The sequence below is a fragment of the Nyctereutes procyonoides genome, unplaced genomic scaffold, assembly GCF_905146905.1.
Source record: "Nyctereutes procyonoides isolate TBG_1078 unplaced genomic scaffold, NYPRO_anot_genome, whole genome shotgun sequence".
Classification (NCBI taxonomy): domain Eukaryota; kingdom Metazoa; phylum Chordata; class Mammalia; order Carnivora; family Canidae; genus Nyctereutes; species Nyctereutes procyonoides.
In genome coordinates, this window is record NW_026575034.1 from 13,351,667 (window position 1) to 13,371,756 (window position 20,090).

The window sequence follows — 20,090 nt, forward strand, 5'->3', positions numbered from 1 at the left end:
CTCAAAAGAATAGGACACAAGAAAATGAAATAATGTTACAAATTAGAAAATGATATAAAACTCAAACTTCAATTTCCATAAAAGTTCAAAAACAGGCAAACCTAATCTATTAGGATAAAGGTGTGAATTTGTAGGCATTTCTGGATGTGGGCTATCAACTGGGACAGGGCATAGGAGAGCCAACCGGGGTATTCGGAATGTTCCTTATTTTGATCCAAGTGGTAATTCTATGGGTACATACACATGTAAAAATTTGTTGAGCTGTGTACTTAACATTTGTTCACATTACGGTAGGTACAATATACTTCACTTGAAAAAAGAAAGAGAAGCGATGCCTGGGTGGCTCAGCAGTTGAGTGTGTCAGCCTTAGGCTCAGAGTGTGATCCCAGGTCTGGGGATTGAGTCCCAAATTGGGCTCCCTGCGAGAGGCCTGCTTCTCCCTCTGCCTATGTCTCTGCCTCTCTCTCTGTGTCTCTCATGAATAAATAAAATCTTTTTAAAAAATTAAAAATAAAAAAGTGAAAAAAGGTTTTTTTGTTGTTTTGTTTTGTTTTGTTTTGTTTTTAGCTGCTCCTGTTGAATCAATATGGCTAACACCTCATTTCTCCAGAGGTTCTTTCTTTACCAAAACAAGCAAAAAAGGTCTCTGGGCCATCAACATATACATTATTAACATTCATACACTTGGGACACCTGGGTTGCTCAGCAGTTGACCCTCAGCCTTCAGCTCAGGATGTAATCAAGAGGTCCAGGATCAAGTCCCGCATCGGGCTCCTGCATGGAGCCTGCTTTTCTCCCTCTGCCTGTGTCTCTGCCTCTCTCTGTGTCTCTCATAAATAAATAAATAAAATCTTTAAAACAAAACAAAACAAAAAACCAAAAAAATCCATACACTTTATTCAGGAGAAAGACTTGCAGATCTATTCATTGTTACTTTCATGACCAATCCCAATTAGCTTGGTTAACTAGTTTTCTGACATCTGCTGATAATCGATAACAAATGGTGAAGGGGACAGGGAGTCTGTTAGAGATAGATAACAGTAAGAAGTAACAGCAAACAGCAAGAAGTGATAAAATAACTATTAAAAAGCAGGTAAAAATTCAAGATACACCAAGTCTGAGATCATTTAGTACATGCCAAGGAGGTTTTATAAGCATTTAGAGCATCACTGATGATGCCACAGTAAGATGGTGTTATCAGGGAAATAAAGAAATATTCTCATCAAGATCTCAGTAAGTACAAGAAGGTATAAACATACAAGAAACAGAGACAACTAAAACGTATTTAAACTGGAAAGGCATTACGTGTAAAAAGATAAACCTAGGATTACCTGATAAAAATGTACTCAAAATAATCAAACATTAAAATAAAAATAAAATAATCACATTTCTAGAGCCTGCTAGCTAATTATGACTAATAATTACTATTTTCTTCCTTGGTGAAGTATAAAATTAGCATATTTATACTAAGAATGTGAAGTTTATCCAAGAAACTTTAAAAAGTGAATCTAAGCACTGACTTTGTCTTTTTAAAATTCAAATGATTAAAAAAAAATAAAATAAAATTCAAATAATTAACATGTAGTATATTACAAGTTTCAGAAGTAGAGTTCAGTGATTCATCAGTTGTATAAAACACCCAGTGCTCATCACATCACGTCCTTCTTAATCCCCATCACTCGGTTCCGCATCCTCCTTCACCACTCCCCTCCAGCAACCCTCAGTTTGTTTTCTATGGTTAAGAGTCTCTTATGGTTTATCTCCCTTTCTGATTATGTCCTGTTTTATTTTTCCCTCCCTTCCTCTATGTTCCTTTGTTTTGTTTCTTAATTTTCATATGAGTGAAATCATATAATTGTCTTTCTCTGATTGACTTATTTCACTTAGTATAATACCCTCTAGTTCTATCACATCATTGCAAATAGCAAGATTTCCTTTTTTTTTTTTTTTTGGTGGCTCAGTAATATTCCACTGTGCATACATATACTACATATTCTTTACCCATTCATCCGTTGATGGACATCTGGGATCTTTCCATAGTTTGGCTACTGTGGACATCACTGCTGTAAAAGTACTGACTATGTTCTAGCAACACTTGTTGAGTATCTAACACCTAGGAATTTGTAACCAAACTGTAAACATTTTTTGGTAAGCCATATCTGAAAAAACGTCAAGGTTGTTTATAACATTACTAAGTCACTACAACATCATCTTAAATCATCAACTGTATGCCACCTTTTTTTTCCTAAGAGACAACTCCTACTCACGATGTCCTGCATTAGTCTCCATTCTCCCAACATAGTGTTCTTCTAAACATCATTTATAAATTCTGGCATTCACCTACCTACAGCAAATATCTCCACTAAAGAAGATCACTGCTGGGTTCTGTGATTTCAAGAACTTATTCTTTAGGCATCCTCTTCAAGTTACTTTCAATAACGGAATTATGGACACTGTGAAGCAATTAGGAACAAATGCCATAGTAAATGATAAACAGCATAGTATTTAAGAGTATTCAATTTGGTAAACTATCTGGTATATCTCAAGGACCAGAGATACACAAATGAGTAGAGATAATGTCTCTGTATTTAAAGAACACAAAACAGGGCAGCCTAAGTGGCTCCGTGGTTTAGCACCACCTTCAGCCTGGGGCGTGATCCTGGAGACCCGGGATCGAATCCCACGTCGGGCTCCCTGCGTGGAGCTTGCTTCTCCCTCTGCCTGTGTCTTTGCCTCCCTCTCTCTCTCTGTGTGTCTCTCATGAATAAATAAAATCTTTAATTAAAAAAAATAATAAAACAAAAAATAACACAAAACAAAGAGGTAAGAGAGACTTGTCAACACAAATAAAATGGAGTGTTAAGAGCAATAATAGAGGAGCACCTGCGTGGCTCAGTGGGTTAAGTATCTGCCTTCGGCTCAGGTTATGGATCCCAGGGATTCTAGGATGGAGACTGCATTCGGCTCCCTACTCAGCAAGGAGTCGTCTTCTCCCTCTGCCCCTCTCCATCTTCATGCTTTCACTGTCTCTCAATCTCTCAAGTAAATAAATAAAATCTTATAGGAAAAAAAGCGATAATAGATGCACATGAGAAAGAAATAACTCAATTTGTCAAGAGAGGAAAGAAAGAAATGAAGATAGAATCTAGCTTCAGTTTTAAAATGACATACAGGGCAGCCGGGGTGTCTCAGCGGTTTAGCACCGCCTTCAGCCCAGGGCCGGATCCTAGAGACCCGGGATCGAGTCCCATGTCGGGTTCCCTGCATGGAGCCTGCTTCTCCCTCTGCCTGTGTCTGCCTCTCTCTCTCTCTCTGTCTCTCATGAATAAATAAATAAAATCTTTAAAAAAATAAAAATAAAAAATAAAAATAAAAATAAAATAAATAAAAATAAAATAGTAAAATAAAATGACATGCATTCCACGCAACTATGTAAAACCTAGCTGTAAAAACGAGGACATGCAAAACTTAAAATACTTGTTATGTGAAAAGTGTTGGGATTACAAATGCCTTTTTCTATTTTCATATTGAAAGGCAATGCCTGTTCCTCAATCCTATGGTTTCCATGAGGAGGATTTTTCCCCTAAAAACTCCAGCCTCTCTCTAACCCTTTGTTACTTTCTTTTTTTTTTTTTTTTTTTTTTAAATTTTTTATTTATTTATGACAGTCACAGAGAGAGAGAGAGAGGCAGAGACACAGGCAGAGGGAGAAGCAGGCTCCATGCACCGGGAGCCCGACGTGGGATTCGATCCGGGGTCTCCAGGATCGCGCCCTGGGCCAAAGGCAAGCGCCAAACCGCTGCGCCACCCAGGGATCCCCCTTTGTTACTTTCTTCCTAAAAGGGGAATGGTGACTTAGGTGATTGGCAAATTTAGACCAAAGAATTAACATAAGCAGACTTGTACCCACCGCTTTCTGCTCTTGGGAGCCCACTCGCTAGCTGAAGCAGCTCTCTAGTGTTCCTCCGTGGTTAGGTTTCTCCATAAATAGGGAGGAGGTTCCTGGCCCTGTCCTACCTGTGGCCAGGTACATCTATGTAATTCTGGGGTTCAGTACTAAAAAACAAAACTTGGGTACCTGGGTGGCTCAGTGGTTGAGCATCTGCCTTCGGCTCAGGGCATGATCCCGGGATCGAGTCCTGCATTGGGCTCCCCAGAGGGAGCCTGCTTCTCCCTCTGCCTATGTCTCTGATGTCTCTGCCTCTCTCTGTCTCTCATGAATAAATAAAATCATTTTAATAATAAAATAAATGAAAATAAAAAACTGCCTGCACTGATGAGGCAAGTTCTCCAGTACAAGCTTTATCAGCAATGAAGGTGGCATTCTGATCTCTTATCTGTCACTCTTTTTTCAATTTTTTCAAGATAAAAAAAAAAAAAAAACTCCCAACAAACCAAAGTCCTGGACCAGATGGGTTCACAGGTGAATTCTACCAAACATTTTTTTTTTAAAGATTTGTATTTATTTATTCATGAGAGAGACACACAGAGAGAGGCAGAAACACAGGCAGAGGGAGAAGCAGGCTCCTTGCCGGGAGCTAGATGTGGGACTTCATCCCAGGTCTCCAAGACCATGTTCTGAGCAGAAGGCAGACCCTCAATCGCTGAGCCACCCAGGTGTCCCTCTACCAAACATTTAAAAGAGTTAATACTCATTCTCTAAAACTATTCCAAAAAATAGAAAAGGCAAAGCTTCCAAATACATTCTGCAAGACCAACTTTACCCTGATGCCAAAACCAAAGACACTACAAAAAACAAAACAAAACGACACAACAACAAAAAGCTACGGGTAAATAACCCTGATGAACATAGATATTAAAATCCTCAACAGGGGCACCATCAAAACAGTATGGTACTGACACAAAAAGAAACACATAAATTATGGCGAATACAGAGCCGAGAAATAAATCCACATTTTAAATGGTCAATCTGCAACCCAAGAGGCAAGACAAGTGTCTTCACTAAATGCTGCTGAAAAAACGAGACAGCTGTATGTAGAAGAATGAATTTGGACCACTTTCTTACACCACATACAAAAATAACCCAAAATGGATTAAAGACCTAAACATGAGACCTGAAACTATAAAACTCCTAGAAGAAAATACAGCCAATAACCTCTCTGACACCAGCCTTAGCAACAGTTTTCTAGGCGTGTCCCTTAAAGCAAGGGAAACAGAAGTAAAAATAAACTATCAAGACTATCCCAAAATTAAAAGCTTTTGCACAGCAAAGGAAGCAATCAACAAAACAAAATGGCACTCGACAAAGTGGAAGAAGATATTTGCAAACAATATATCTGAGAAGGTGTTAATATCCAAAATATTTGAGGAATTTATAAAACTTAACAGCAAAAACACAAACCATCTGGTTTAAAAATGGACAGATGACCTGAATAAACATTTTTCCAAGGAAGACATACAGATGGCCAAAAGATACATGAAAAGGTACATCAGCATCTCTAATCATCAGGGAAATGCAAATCAAAATCACAAGGAAAGGGATGCCTGGGTGGCTCAGCAGTTGAGCGTCTGCCTTTGACTCAGGGCATAATCTGTGTCTCTCATTAATAAATAAATAAAATCTTAAAAAAAAACACACACACACAGGAGATACCACTTAATATCTGCCAGAATGGCTAGTATCAAAAAGGCAAGAAATAACAATGGTTGGTGAAAATGTAGAGAAAAAGGAACCCTCATGCACTGTCTACTGGAATATAAATTGGCACAGCCACTGTGGAAAACAGTATGGAGGGTCCTCAAAAAATTAAAAATAAAAATACCGTAAGACCCAGTAGTTCCATTACTGAGTATTTACCCAAAAAACAAACAAAAAACCTCACTAATTTGAAAAGATAGATTTTTTAAAAAGATATATGCGTCTGTATGTTGGCAAATTGAACACCAGTAAAAAATAAATTTATTATAAACAAATAAATAGATAGATAGATAGATAGATAGATAGATAGATAGATAGATAGATGGATAGATGCGGGCAGCCTGGGTGGCTCAGCGGTTTAGCGCTGCCTTCAGCCCAGGGCATGATCCTGGAGACCGGGGATCAAGTCCCACATCAGGCTCCCTGCATGGAGCCTGCTTCTCCCTGCCTGTATCTCTGCCTCTCTCTCTCTCTCTCTCTCTGTCTGTCTCTCATGAATAAAAAAATAAAATCTTTTAAAAAAAGAAGCTTAAAAAAAAAGATATATGCATTCCCGTGTTTGTTGCAGCATTATTTGTGTTTGTTGCAGCATTATTTACAATAATAAGCCAAGATATGGAAGCAGCCATCGACAGATGAACAGATAAAGAAAATGTGGTACATATGTGCAATGGAATATTACTCAGCCATATAAAGGGATGACAACATGGTTGGACCTAGAAGGTATTATACTGCATGAAATAAGTTAGAGAAAGATGAATATCATATAACTTCACTTACACATGTAATCTAAAGAACAAATAAAAAGGAACAGACACATAAAGACAGAGAACTGCTAGTTGCCAGAAAAGAGGGGGCAATGGGCTAGGGAAAATAGATGAAAGGGAGTGAAAGGTACAAGCTTCCAGTTATGGAATGAGTAAATCATAGGGATAAAGGAAGAGCATAGGGAATATGGTAAATGGTATTATAATAGTGTTATATAGTGACAGATGATAGCTACACTTCTGGTGAGCCCAGCATAACATAAAGAGTTATTCAGTCACTATGTTGTTTGTACAACTGAAACTAATGTAACAATGTGTGCCAACTATACTTCAATTTAAAAAAAAAAAATAGGGGATCCCTGGGTGGCGCAGCGGTTTGGCGCCTGCCTTTGGCCCAGGGCGCGATCCTGGAGACCCAGGATCGAATCCCACATCGGGCTCCTGGTGCATGGAGCCTGCTTCTCCCTCTGCCTATGTCTCTGCCTCTCTCTCTCTCTGTGTGTGTGTGTAACTATCATAAATAAATAAAAATTTAAAAAAAAAAATAAGGGGGGGAGGGTAATGGGGGAACACCTAAGGGGTTTACTTGGTAGAACATGAAACTATTGATCTCAGGGTCATGATTTCAAACCCTACATGGAGGAGAGAGCTTACATTAAAAAAAAAAAAATTATATGAAGGCCCTCTTGTTGTTAGACATTACTATATTTTATTCCTTCTCAACTCCCTTGTGCCAAGGTCAAGGCAGGCACTGGGGGAGTGGCACTTTGGGGTCTCAGCTCTTTTTATTTTTTATTTTTTTTAAGATTTATTTATTTACTTATTTATTCATTCATTCATTCATTCATGAGAGACAGAGAGAAAGGCAGAGACATAGGCAGAAGGAGAAGCAGGCTCCACGCAGGGAGCCAAATGTGGGACTCGATCCCGGATCCCAGGATCACAACCTGAGCTGAAGGCAGACACTCAACCACTGAGCCACCCAGGCATTCCTGGGTCTCAGCTCTTATGCAGAGGTTTCTTATTAGATTACTGACTTTGGACAGACTCTAGATTTTATGTCTTGAGTCTAGCCATATCTAACAAAAGCAAATGTTCAAAGTCTCTCGGGATGGTCAGAAACTCTTCCAGTGAATACTGGCATTAATGTCTCTTCCCTCTCAGAATTTTTACCAAAGGGGAGCAGAGCAGAAATTGCCATCCCCAAATATGCTGGCATGCGGATTACTATGAATTAAAGATACCTGAACAGCATAGGAAAGATAGTCAATAATACTGTAATAACTTTGTATGGTGATAGATGATCACTACACTCATCATAGTGAGCATTTCATAAGGTATATAATTTGTCAAACTGCTCTGTTGTTTACCTGAAACAAATGTAATACTGTATGTCAATTATAGTTCAATAAAAATTAAAATATAAAAGGTATTTGAGAAACAGTTGGTGCAAGAAGGACACCCTAACCCTCTTTTGTTTCCCCTACCCCCAAAAATCTCCAGTGTGAAAGGTACCTCTCCTTGTGCCAGGAGGGTAGAAGGCATCCTCATCAGCAGAGACAGAGAAATTAGAGCCAACAAGGCTGTATAAACTAATCTTGCCATTTCTTTACTAACTTACTGCTCTAAGCCCAAACCCCTTTGTCTTGTCAGTTCTTCATAAATGTATTGCTTCATTGTCTAAAATGAATAAAAAAAACTCCTGCTTTGGTCACTTCTTAGAGTTTCATATTTGTATGGGGCTCCCATAAATGCAAAATTAAATTTGTTTTTCTCCTGTTCATCTGTTTTATGTCAATTTAATTATTTAGACCAGCCAAAGAATCTAGAAAGAGGGAAATGTTTCCTACCCTACACTACTTTCACTTCTTTTTTTGGGATCTACGATTTTCTTACTCACTGATTCCTATAAAAAGGTATTCTATAGGGACACCTGGGTGGCTGAACAGTTGTGTGCCTGCCTTCAACTCAGGGTGTGATCCCGTGGTCCTGGGATCGAGTCCCGCATCGGGCTCCCTGCGTGGAGCCTGCTTCTCCCTCTGCCTGTGTCTCTGCCTCTCTCTCTGTGTCTCTCATGAATAAATAAATAAAATCTTTAAAAAACAAACAACAACAACAACAACAACAACAAAAAGGTATTCTATAAAATGTTTAAAACCGTGGTTGTTTCTGTTGAGAGTTCTTAGGGGTTTCTTTATACTGAAAATGGCACTTAGCATGGTATTTTCCATGTACCAGCAAAGTCATTTGGGGCTAGTTAATTCACCTTTCTGTTTTAGTGTCCAGCTGCAAAACAGGATCCCAATACTTACTTCACAGACTTAAGACGAGCACCCAGAGTGACTACTTTCTGAAGGCTTTCTGACTCTCCTCCTGGAAGAGTTAGCTCCTTCCATAACGTTCCCATGTTTATACCTCAGCTATATCACTTACTACATTGAATTGTAATTATTTATGTACATTTTCTCCCTTCATTAGATAGAGTTTGAGCTCCTTGCAATACAGACCCTGCACCTGTCATCTTAGTATCTCCAGGGCCTGGTATATATAAAAGGCAATTTACAAATATATGCTAACCCTGATAAAATTAGTTTTTCATTACTTTCCTACATTAACTTCTCAGACATTTGAAAGGTGCTTTCTCTCATGTGCCCTTTTTGTTGTTCCTTTGATAAGTAATTCTATTCAATTTGAAAAGTTTATTCTCTAAGTACTCATAAACATGAGAAACAAATCGCAAACCATGAGGGGGAAAACTGACAAATCCACCAGTAAAGTAAAATTTTTCATATTCTCTCCAGTTACTGATAGGTCAGGATGATTTTTTAAAAAGTCACTAAGGGGGCATCTGGGTGACTCAGTTGGTTGAGCATCTGCCTTTGGCTCAGGTCGAGATCCTGGGGTCCTGGGATCGAGTCCCACATCGGGCTTCCTGCGTGGAGCCTGCTTTTCCCTCTGCCTATGTCTCTGCCTCTCTGTGTCTTTCATGAATAAATAAATAAAATCTTTAAAAATTAAATAAATAAATAGACAAATAAATAAATAAATAAATAAATAAATAAATAAATAAATAAATATAAAAAGTCACTAAGGACCAAAAAAAAAGTGTGACAAGAACATTTTATAACTTTTACCTACCAGAGAGCTTACAAATATTGTACCTAAAAATTGAAAAAGATGCGTTATTTTCAAGCACATGAAAACCAATCATGTTAGGCCACATTCTTTGCCCACCAGGCAATTATATCAGAGAACAATAAAGTATCTAGAAAACCTGCATTATTAGAAATTATTATTATTTCTAAACAACTTACTAGTCAAAAGGAAAATGAAAATCAGGAAATGCTTAGGGCTGAACAATAACAATACTACACACCAAAACTCTTGAGACTCAACTAAAGCAGTATTTATAGGTAATTAGATTAAAATGAGGTCATTAGGGTGGGCCCTCATCCCATATCACCAGGGCCCATACAAAAAAGAAGATATTGGGACACAAAGGCACAGAGGGAAAACAATGTGAAGACACACAAAGAAAGTGCCACATGAAGGGGAAGACAAGAGAGACGTGATGCATCTACAATCCAAAAAATACCTAAGATTGCCAGCAAAACTCCAGAAGCTGGGAATCAGGCATGGAACAGCTTCTCCCTCAAAAGCCCTTGCAAAGAAATCAACCCTGGCAACACCTTGTTCTTGGACTCCTAGGCTCCAGAACAGAGACAATGGATTTCTGTGGTTTAGGCCACCCGGTCTGTGGTACTTTGTTATAGCAACCCATGCAAACTGTTACAGCAATTAATGCAAATACATTCCTTTAATAAATAACTAAAAATTCAGTGGTATAAAGCAACACAAGTTTATTATCTTACCGTTCTATGTGTCAGGACTGGTCTGACTGAGCTAACATCAAGGTGTTGGCAGGGCTTCATTCCCTTCCGGGAGCTCTAGGGGGAAATCCACTTCCTTGTCTTTTCCAGCTTCCTGAGGGTAGCTGCTTTCCTTGGCTCCTGGCCTTCTCCCATTTCAAAGCCAAGGGTGGGTTGAGTGAGTCTTTCTCACACTGTATCACTCCAACCCTACTGCCACTATCACCTCTTTCTGTCATCTCTTCTGTCTCCCTCTTTCACTTTTCAAGTGCCCTTGTGATTACACTGGGCCCAGTCAGATAATCCTGGTTGATCTCCCTATCTCAAGGCCCTTCACTTAATCTCATCTGCGAAGCCCCCTTTGCCATGTAAAGTAACAAATTCACAAATACAAAAAAATAAATAAATAAATAAATAAATAAATAAATAAATAAATAAATAAATAAAATAAAATAAAATAAAATAAAATAAAATAAAATAAAATAAAAACAAATTCACAAATTCCCAGGATTAGAACAGGGACATCCTTGTGGTGCCATTATTCTGTCTAGTAAAGCTGAATGGGAACATAACTTGCAACTCAGCAATTCTGCTTCTAGATGCGCATATGCACCAGGAGACATTTACTAGAATTTTCATAGCAGCATTGTACATAATGGAAAAAACTGAAAGGCACCCAAGGGTTTATGAACAGTGGAATGGATGAATAAATTTTACTATGGCCACACAATGAAATACTATATAGTGCTGAAAAAATAACTACAACTATCCAAATCAACATGGATGAATTTCAGAAAACACCAGAAAGGGACGTCCAGGTGGCTCAGCAGCTGGGCGCCTGTCTTTGACCCAGGGCATGATCCTAGAGACCTGGGATCGAGTCCCACATGGGGCTCTCTGCTTGGAGCCTGCTTCTCCCTCTGCCTGTGTCTCTGCCTCTTTCTGTGTGTGTCTCATGAATAAATAACTCTTTAAAAAAAAAAGAAAAGAAAAGAAAACACCAGAAAAAAAAGGTTATGGAAGCATTCATAGAGCGTGATCCTATTTACTTAAAGTTCAGACATAGGCAATACTAACAACACATTATTTACTTAGAAATACATTCATGAGGATTATAATTATAAAGATAAGCAAGGGAATGAATAGCAAAAAAAAAAAAAATCAGGATAGATGTGTTGCCTCTGGCACAGGGAGAAGGAGATGCAATAGGTTACCCAGGGAACTTCTAAGAAAATGAGTGGTGAGTAGATGACTTTGGTTTTATTTTCTTCTTTAAACCAAATAAAACTATACACATGTATAGTCTTTCATGTATGGAATTTTTCTTTTTTTAAAGACTTATTTATTTATTTATTCATGATAGACATAGAGACAGGGAGAGAAGCAGAGACACAGGCAGAGGGAGAAGCAGGCTCCATGCAGGGAGCCCAACGTGGGACTCGACCCCTGGACTCCAGGATCAGGCCCTGGGCCAAAGGCAGGCGCTAAACCACTGAGCCACCCAGGGATCCCCTTTAGTTAGCGTTTAAATTTGTAAATGAAAAATGCCATACATGGGGATCCCTGGGTGGCTCAGCGGTTTAGCCTGCTTCTCCCTCTGCCTGTGTCTCTGCTTCTCTCTGTGTTTCTCACGAATAAATAAATAAAATCTTAAAAAATAAAATAAAATAAAATAAATTAAATAAAATAAACGCTAACTAAATAAATGTAAAATACACTGAATGCAAGTTGTATGAAACATAAGGAAGAAGTAGTCAAACAATATACTCGAACTGATGGAAGGGGGATAAAGATCTTTATCTTATAAAAATAAGATACCTGCTAGGTATCAATACAGAAGGGAAAGTTCTAGGTTATAAAAGAAAAAGACAGCGGGAAATACATTCCTCTGCCCCAAGTTCTAGGAACAAGCTTTTAACAATCACTTAAATAAACGTGGATTAACTTGTATACAATAAGGTGAACAATGTCATAAACTGTCAGAAATGACTCAGAACTCAGCTGGCCTCAAGTTTTGCTTGGCCAACACAGTTGTTCAGTTTGTTTTGTTCAGATTGAATGCCCTCAGGCAAAGTAGGCAATAGTCAGTTCACTTCCCATTCTTCTTAACCCTCCCCTCCTTCCGCAACATATAACATAAACGCGTTATGTAGCTGGACTCTGAGGGCACTTGAGTTTGAGACCAGCTGCATCCTGATAAGTCACCCTGAAACAACCATATCAGGTACCAAGTATGTTTTCAAGGTCATTATGAACTAGGCAATCAAGAGTCTCTCCTATCTCTCTCTCTTCTCTCTCCCATTACTCCCCACTCCCTACTGCCCCCTTTTACCAAGGATATCATTTATCACATAATTGCAGATAACTGGCAAAATTAAAAGCAGTTTTTGGAAAACTATGCCTGCAGGCGCACATGCCTTTATAGGAAATATAGCGGGACTAGGAATCAAGATCTAGGCTCTAATCCCTGTATCCCAATAATTCACAGCATAACCTAGACACGATACTATCTCTCTGCAGTTGGATTTTTTTCCTTTCTATAAAATGGTGTTTCAATTAGATAAATTCTAAGTCTCTCTTATCTTCTATAGCTATATAAACATACTTATGTTAATCTTGAAAATTTCGGCAAGTATAGTTTGTTCTTGCTTTGGATGGGGTATAGAAAGCAGGAGAATGTGTGAGGGAAATGGGCTAACACAGCAACCCAGTGGGAAGGAAAAAGATTAGGGCCTCCTTCAGAGGAGGATAAAAAGTCAGAGGACTTCTGAAGCAGTTTTGAAAACAAACTTTATACAGTTTTACTCCTGGGTGACCCAACTTACCTTTCACTCAGTGTGGGAAAACATAAACTATGGGGATGTTACTATTTCATATGATATAATGAAAATATTCTATCTCACATCATCACCATTTCACATGATCTCTCACCTTTTTTTTTTCACCTTTTATTTTTAAATATGGCCAACTCTGCTATAATGGTGCTTTGTCCTCAGCATACACATTAATTTGAGTATCACTGTACTTTCTAAAGATTCTTAATCTTGTTTCTTAAAGGAGATTTCAACCTGTGTGAATGGTAAAAGCGGGAGAAAAAAAAATCTACAAGTCAATAACGATAAGCAGTCCTCAAAGAGCTAGAACCAAGGATGGAGGTGAGGAAGGGGTTCCATAAGTCCCCGGATTGTTTTTTAAAAAACAAAACAAGCAAAAGGCTTTTAAAAAGCAGGTTATAAAGGACCTTTGCAAGCAAGGGTCAAGAGCATCAACTTTATCCTGTGAACAATGAAAAACCCAAGAGATTTTTAAGAGTGAGTGATCTGATTAAATCTGTGTTTTTGAAAGATAACACTGATGCCAGAGTACATACAATGTTTACAAAATAGAACATAAAATAATTACCTAGGTTGATAGTTTGCTACAAAAATATTAACATGAAATTAGACTAAAACACTCTTTAAAGCCATAAGATAAATTTCACAAATACTAAGGTATTATTAAAGAAATTCATAGCGGGGTTTGCCTTGCAAATTCCTTAACAGGGCAAACAATCACTTAAACTTTAAACTCTTTTTTAAAAGCCTCCATCTTACATGTGTATATCTTTTTCAAATAAAATTAACACTTTAAATAATATTTATGGGCTTTAAGGCCACAGAATTTTTAAATATTTACCTAACCATTTAGAAAGCACTTAGCATTTTAGGTATAGAAAAATTTCTCACACACTAACTTACACCTCTCAAAACCTTGTCCTTACCTAGTCTATCACACACAAAGAATCTGGTTGAAAAGCTGAAATCTACATTGTACAATACACAATTAAAATAGTGTAGATATGTAGTTTGTTAAACTCTGGTCAATGCTTCTACGTAGACAACTGATTTTTTTCTCTTTTAGCTTTCTATTAGTTTCATCTGACTGCTGGCAAGTGTACTACAAACTTAGTGCTTCTTTCCATTAACCCACCAGTAGTAACTAGATTTAAACTTTAAATCTCTAAATGCTTTGCAGGAAAACGACAAAAACCCTTCGCTAAGAACTGACAAATACAAAGCTTTTACATCAAATACCACCAATCTCATTATGAAAATCAAGTGTCTTACAAACACATGCCCTTATTTTTCAACATCATACTTATCCTAAAAATAGTTTAAATCCACTCTGACACAACTAAAAACATTTATACTAATACGAATTATCAATCGTTTTTCAAAGATGTTCATAAAAATATTTAAATTCTTAAGGAAATGAAAGTATGGCAATTTTGTTATCAATCCAAAAATGAATCCACATACGCTTTTTAGGAGTTCTTATTCGAAAAATTGAGTATTTGGTTCATCTTTTCCAGTGAAAAACTATAGCTTAGCAGTATCAACGTTCAACATTTAAGTTTCAAGAACTACTCGTTTGTGATGTTTTAGTTATATTTGTATCTATAACTTACTCAAAGAAATGGATTCTAGAATTGAAAGTTATTATAGAATCAATGCACTGGGATGCCCTAAGTGGACAGGATCCTGAGACTCAGAAAGGCTCACTCACTAAAACTCTTCCAAGATCATACAGCAGAAGCAAGACTTTACTCTTGACCCTCTGCCTATGAATTCAGGACATTTCTTCTCCCTGTACCAAGTTCTACCCAAAATCTTTTTTGTCTTCCTTCACTTTCTGAAACAAGAAGGTAGCTTCACAATTGTCATATACATAGTTCAGCACTTAGAAAATTAGGAAATCTCTTGATCCTTTACTTCCATAAAAGTACTGGTTTCCCCTTAATATCTGTAGCATAATCAACCTGCAAACAAAACCACAGACCCACTGTTAAACTTCAGGAATTTGGCATAGGTAAAAATGTGTGTTATTACAATCTCTGTTAAGTTAAAAATATCTAGTAATTCCTAGCAATGCCATAATAGTATTATTTTATGACACTGCAAGTTAAATAACATGTATAAATCCTCAGAATAACATCATATACTTAAGATCCCCAAAATGTTCCTATTCATAGTGTAACGTGAATAAGTGTTTTCTTGATATAAGAAAATCTGTCCTTTTTAAAAGTGAAATTGTATTTTCCTCTAATACAGATAATAAATGGAGCAACCTAGCAGTAACAAACACCACTGCAACTAGCTGAAGGCTGGAAAAGATTGCGGTTAAAGAGCACCAGACTAGGATTAAGAACCAGGAATTTTCAATTTACAAGAGAAGAGCCATAATGACTAGGCCGCCAGATTACATTTAAAATACATTAAAGCGTAATACTGTTAAATACAGGAAATCTGCCTGCAAATGTGATGAGATTGCTAAAACACTTTTCCGGTGGTGTTAAAAAAAAATGCAATCTATTCACAAATAATCAAACCAAATGCCATTCTAGTCTATGAAAAGCGCTGGTATTACTCTGCTCTGCAGTAAATCTTCTCACAACAGTTTTTCTCCTGACACACATTTTTCTAAGCATTGTCCAGTATCACTGGCTGTAAACTTAGAAAACAAAAGGCGTAACATTTTCTTTGAACAATTCTTTCTAGCCCTGGCCAAAATAACTACAGACCACAAAAGCAGCCCCGGAGAAAACTTTCCAAGAAGCAAAGTTTGGTCTCATTGGAACACTACAGGATCAGTGTTAAACATAAAATCAATGTAGCTAGCTTGAAGATAATACATTGAGAGCATCAGATGTAGCAAGAACAAGAAACTTTTGTTTCAAGTACACTGGGTTCCAGTGTAAAACACATCATCAATCAAAAAGTCTGAAAACCAATGGTATAGACTCCCACTCTCCTAGTTAAAAACCTCTACCCTCATTCTTTTAGTTGCTTAGAAAACAGCAAATTAAACGGAAAGGTTTAGGTTCAAATCCCTGCACTGCCACTAACTGGATGTGTGAAGGTGGGTAACCTCTCTACGCCTCAATTTACTCATCTCTAAATTGAGGTTGTCATCTGCCAAGCAGGGGTTCTGTGAGTATTTGGGACAATATAGGTAACGTTTCACGCCTAGCAAATGTTAAATGAATAGCAACTTTTTGCTGATTTCTTGGTGATGTAGAACAAGATTTCCCTAAACCACATAAAGACAAACTCTTCCCTGACGGTGATTTCAATTCCTTTAAAAAACAAAAACAGGGATCCCTGGGTGGCGCAGCAGTTTGGCGCCTGCCTTTGGCCCAGGGCGCGATCCTGGAGACCCGGGATCGAATCCCAGGTCGGGCTCCTGGTGCATGGAGCCTGCTTCTCCCTCTGCCTGTGTCTCTGCCTCTCTCTCTGTGACTATCATAAATAAAAAAATAAAAAAAAAAAACATGTAAATCTACAGGGGGAGAGAAGGGGGGAAATGCTTTTGGCATCTTTCCAGACATTACCAAGTTTAAAGGTTAAATTGTTACAACATTCTCCCAGTTATGCAACAAATACACACGACCATGAGTTACTCTGTAAAAAATTATAATGGCCTATATACTACTGAGATGGGGGGGCGGGGGGAGACAATCCCTTAAAAATTATTTCCAACAATCTTTTCATCTACACTAATCCTCAGTTCCAAAGCTCATCGGTGTTCATTGTATGATGTCAAATTCTTCCTCTCGATTATCAAGAATGAAACCGCACTCCCTCTCTCTCTTACACACACACACACATATACGTACATGTTCAATCTAACGGGTGTATGCTATGGTTGGGGGGACAGCACCACTGTAGCAGCGACAGCTAAATAGCACCAAAAAGGACCTACATCAGTCTATGCCAAAGGGGCAGCCGTCGATGTATTAAACCGCCAACAACTCACTTCAGTCCTGAGAACTCGTGTACCGGGATGAGAAAAGTCTTTTAAAAAGTGCAATATGATCAGTGCGCTATTGCATTTCTATGCCAAGACCAAAAAAAAAAAAAAAGGTGCTTTTGAATGTTTCAAGCGCCTCCTTGTCATACAGAAACTCTTTCCCGGACAACCCCACCCCACCCCCACCCCACCGCACCCCGGTCCCCCAGGCACCCTGGAGGCGAGCGCGCTCCCAGGTACCCGCACTGGGGCTGGGCGCCGGGGCGCCGGAACCGCGCGCGCATCGCGCATCCTTGGCCGTGAGCCGTACCTGTTCCCGGGAGATGCAAGGCAGCGAGGGTCTCCTGAACATCTTGCAGCCGCCGGAGCGCCCGGCCGGGGTCTCCCCGAACGACACGCAGCTGGACCTCCTGCGGGGTCTGATCACAGGCACTTTGTCGTCGGCCGCCCCGGCCGAGCGAGCAGCGCGCGGAGCCTCCCGGGTCGGAAGGACGTGCTCGAGGCCCAGGGCCAGCAGGCAGCCGGCGACCCCGACCAGGCAGGCGAGCGGCGGCCGCAGCGCGGCGGGCAGCGACCCGAGCCCGGTGAACGAGACCCACCAGACCCAGCCGGAGAAGAGCAGCACCAGGGCGCTGTGGCCGAGCCGCGCGGGGCGCGCGAGGGTCAGCAAGCCCACGCAGCTCAGCGCCGAGCACAGCCGCGCCGCGGCGGGGGCCCCCGCGGGGCCCGGCGCCCACGCCCACGCCCACGCCCACGCCCGCCACAGCAGCGGGTCCCCCAGGTAGCAGCAGGCGGGCAGCGCCAGCAGCCACCACGCGCCGCCGCCCGCGCGGCCCGGCCCGGCGCCCCGCTTGCTCCGGGTCAGGAAGCAGGTGAGGAAGAAGAAGGCGCAGGCGATGCTGAACAGGGGGCTGAGGCTGTGCGAGCACACGCTCAGCAGGGTCCGCAGCCGCGCGGCCGCCGCGCCCCAGCCCCCGGGCCCCGCGCCGAGCAGCAGCGCCAGGACAAAGGCGGCCAGGGCGCCCAGCGGGACGCGCGCCCGGCCGAGGCGGGAGGCGGGCGGCGGCGGCGGCAGCTCCACGTTGCACAGGCGGCAGAGGTGGAACAAGAAGCCGCGCGGGGGGTCCTGCCGCAGGGGGCTCACGCAGCTCTTCACGTAGCCGTTCCTCGGGCCCTCGGGGGGCGAGCCGGCCCCGTCCGCCGTCGGCGGGCACCGCATGGCCCCGGCTCCCGCTCGCCCCGCCGCGGGGCTCCGCGCGCGCCTGCTCCGACCGGGCCCCCCGGCCCCGGCCCCGGCCCCCGCCCCCCGGCTCCGCAGCGCCTCAGGGCTGCCCCCGCCGCCGCGGCCCGGGGTCCCCGCCGCGCGGCCGGAGGAGCGGCGGGCTCGGCCACATGCCGGCGCAGGGCGCAGGGCGCGGGGCGCAGGGCGCGGGGCGCGGGCGGAAGGCGCCCCTCGGGGTCCCCCGGGCGCGTCCCGGCGGCTGGAGACGCGGCGTCGCCTCCCAGCTCCGCGGGCCGCGGCCGTCCCCTCCCGGCCCCAGCCTGGTCCGTTGGGCGCGCGGGCGGGCGCTCCTCCCCCGAGCCTGCCCCGGGCGGCGCGCGCCCCTCCCGCCTCCCGCCGCCCGCGCGCGCCCGCGCCCCGTCCCGCCGCCCCGGGGGCGAGCAGGGACCCCGCCGGCCGCGCCGCGTGCGGGGGCCGCGGGGGCGGCGGCCGCCCCGGGGCGAGCACCGGCCCAGCCCGCCCCCCGGGGACCCCTGGCGCGCAGGCTCCGCGCGCGGGTAAGTCGAGCCACGCCGCCCGGCACTCGGGTCACCCCCGGGGCGCGCGGGAAGGACGGCGCTTGCGGGCCCCCCACCCCAGGGGCGTGCTTAGCTGCGAAACTGAGTTAAGCGGGAGGCGGGGGGCGGGCAGCCGCGGCTAACCCCATCCCGGTGCGCGCTCGGCGGCGACGTGGACCTCCCGGGCTCGGCCGCGGCTCCCGGCGACGAGCGTGCACGTGGGCTGCTCGCCCGAGCACCGAGGCCGCACCGCCGAGCTGCGGAGCTGCGGAGCTCCCGGAACCACCGCCGCACGCCCCGCTCCACGCCCCGGCCCCGCGCGGCCCACCCCGGCGTCCCCCTCAACAAGCCCCGAGAGGACGCTGCCCCAAAGCCGCTGGCGCCCGAGTCTCTTTCGGGGTAACAGCACGTTCTTCTAGAGCTGGAGGGTGGGAGCATCCGAAGTCCTCCCGAGACCATTGCCCAGGTGGGAGAGGTTGGCCACCAAAGAAGCCAGCGTCAGACGCTATCTGTGAGTTGCTGGTGGAACTGGCGGCTTGGAGACGCTGACTTGAAAGTGAGGACTTTGCTGCTGCGCCCAAAGAGACGGCTCTGGAATCCGACCAGTCATAACTGCCTCAGTGACTGAACTGTGTTTCCAGACTCCACCGAAACTCTCCTTCAGCCTCCTGACAGGCCTGCATTTCTCAAAGAGCTAATTCCACATTTTTCCAGGGAGATGAGAAACCTTACTGTGTGGTAAATGCCACAAACAGGCCCATTTTTCACCAATTAATCTCTGCCCACAGCCATGACCTAAAACAGACCGTCTTCGCCTATGGCCATAGTTCACCTACGGAGCAGAAATCGCTGAGAAATTAGCACAAGCACTGGACCAAGATGAATAAAGGACCAGAATGCCCTCTTCTTTTCTGTCTCTCGGACAAAGGGAAAAATATTTAGTAGAGTTTTCACATTGATTACCCAAATGCTTTCCTTAAAAGATAAAAATCTATGGTGTCTTTTTTCCACCATGACAATGGAAGTTTTTGTGCTTTTTTTGAAGTATCATTTCAACACAACTCAACAAATATATGTTTTAAATGATATGCACAGAATGTATCACTACCACAGCGCCTGGGTGGTTCCATTGATCAAATATCTGCCTTTGCCTCAGGTCATAATCCCAGAGTCCCGGGTTTGAGCCCTGAACTGAGAGCCCCAGATTGAATCAGGCTCCTTGCTCAG

The 20,090-nt window shown here is 42.6% G+C and overlaps 1 protein-coding gene across 1 annotated transcript in view; it reads right to left on the reverse strand.

Moving 5' to 3' along the window:
• The window catches only part of PDE3B (phosphodiesterase 3B), a 164,434-nt gene extending 146,072 nt beyond the window's left edge, over positions 1 to 18,362 (reverse strand). Inside the window, exon 1 of the mRNA XM_055317939.1 lies at positions 17,395 to 18,362. Coding sequence (XP_055173914.1) covers positions 17,395 to 18,303 — 909 coding nt within the window. The 5' untranslated portion in view covers positions 18,304 to 18,362. The remainder of the gene's footprint in view (positions 1 to 17,394) is intronic.
• Between the last annotated feature and the right edge of the window lie 1,728 nt (positions 18,363 to 20,090).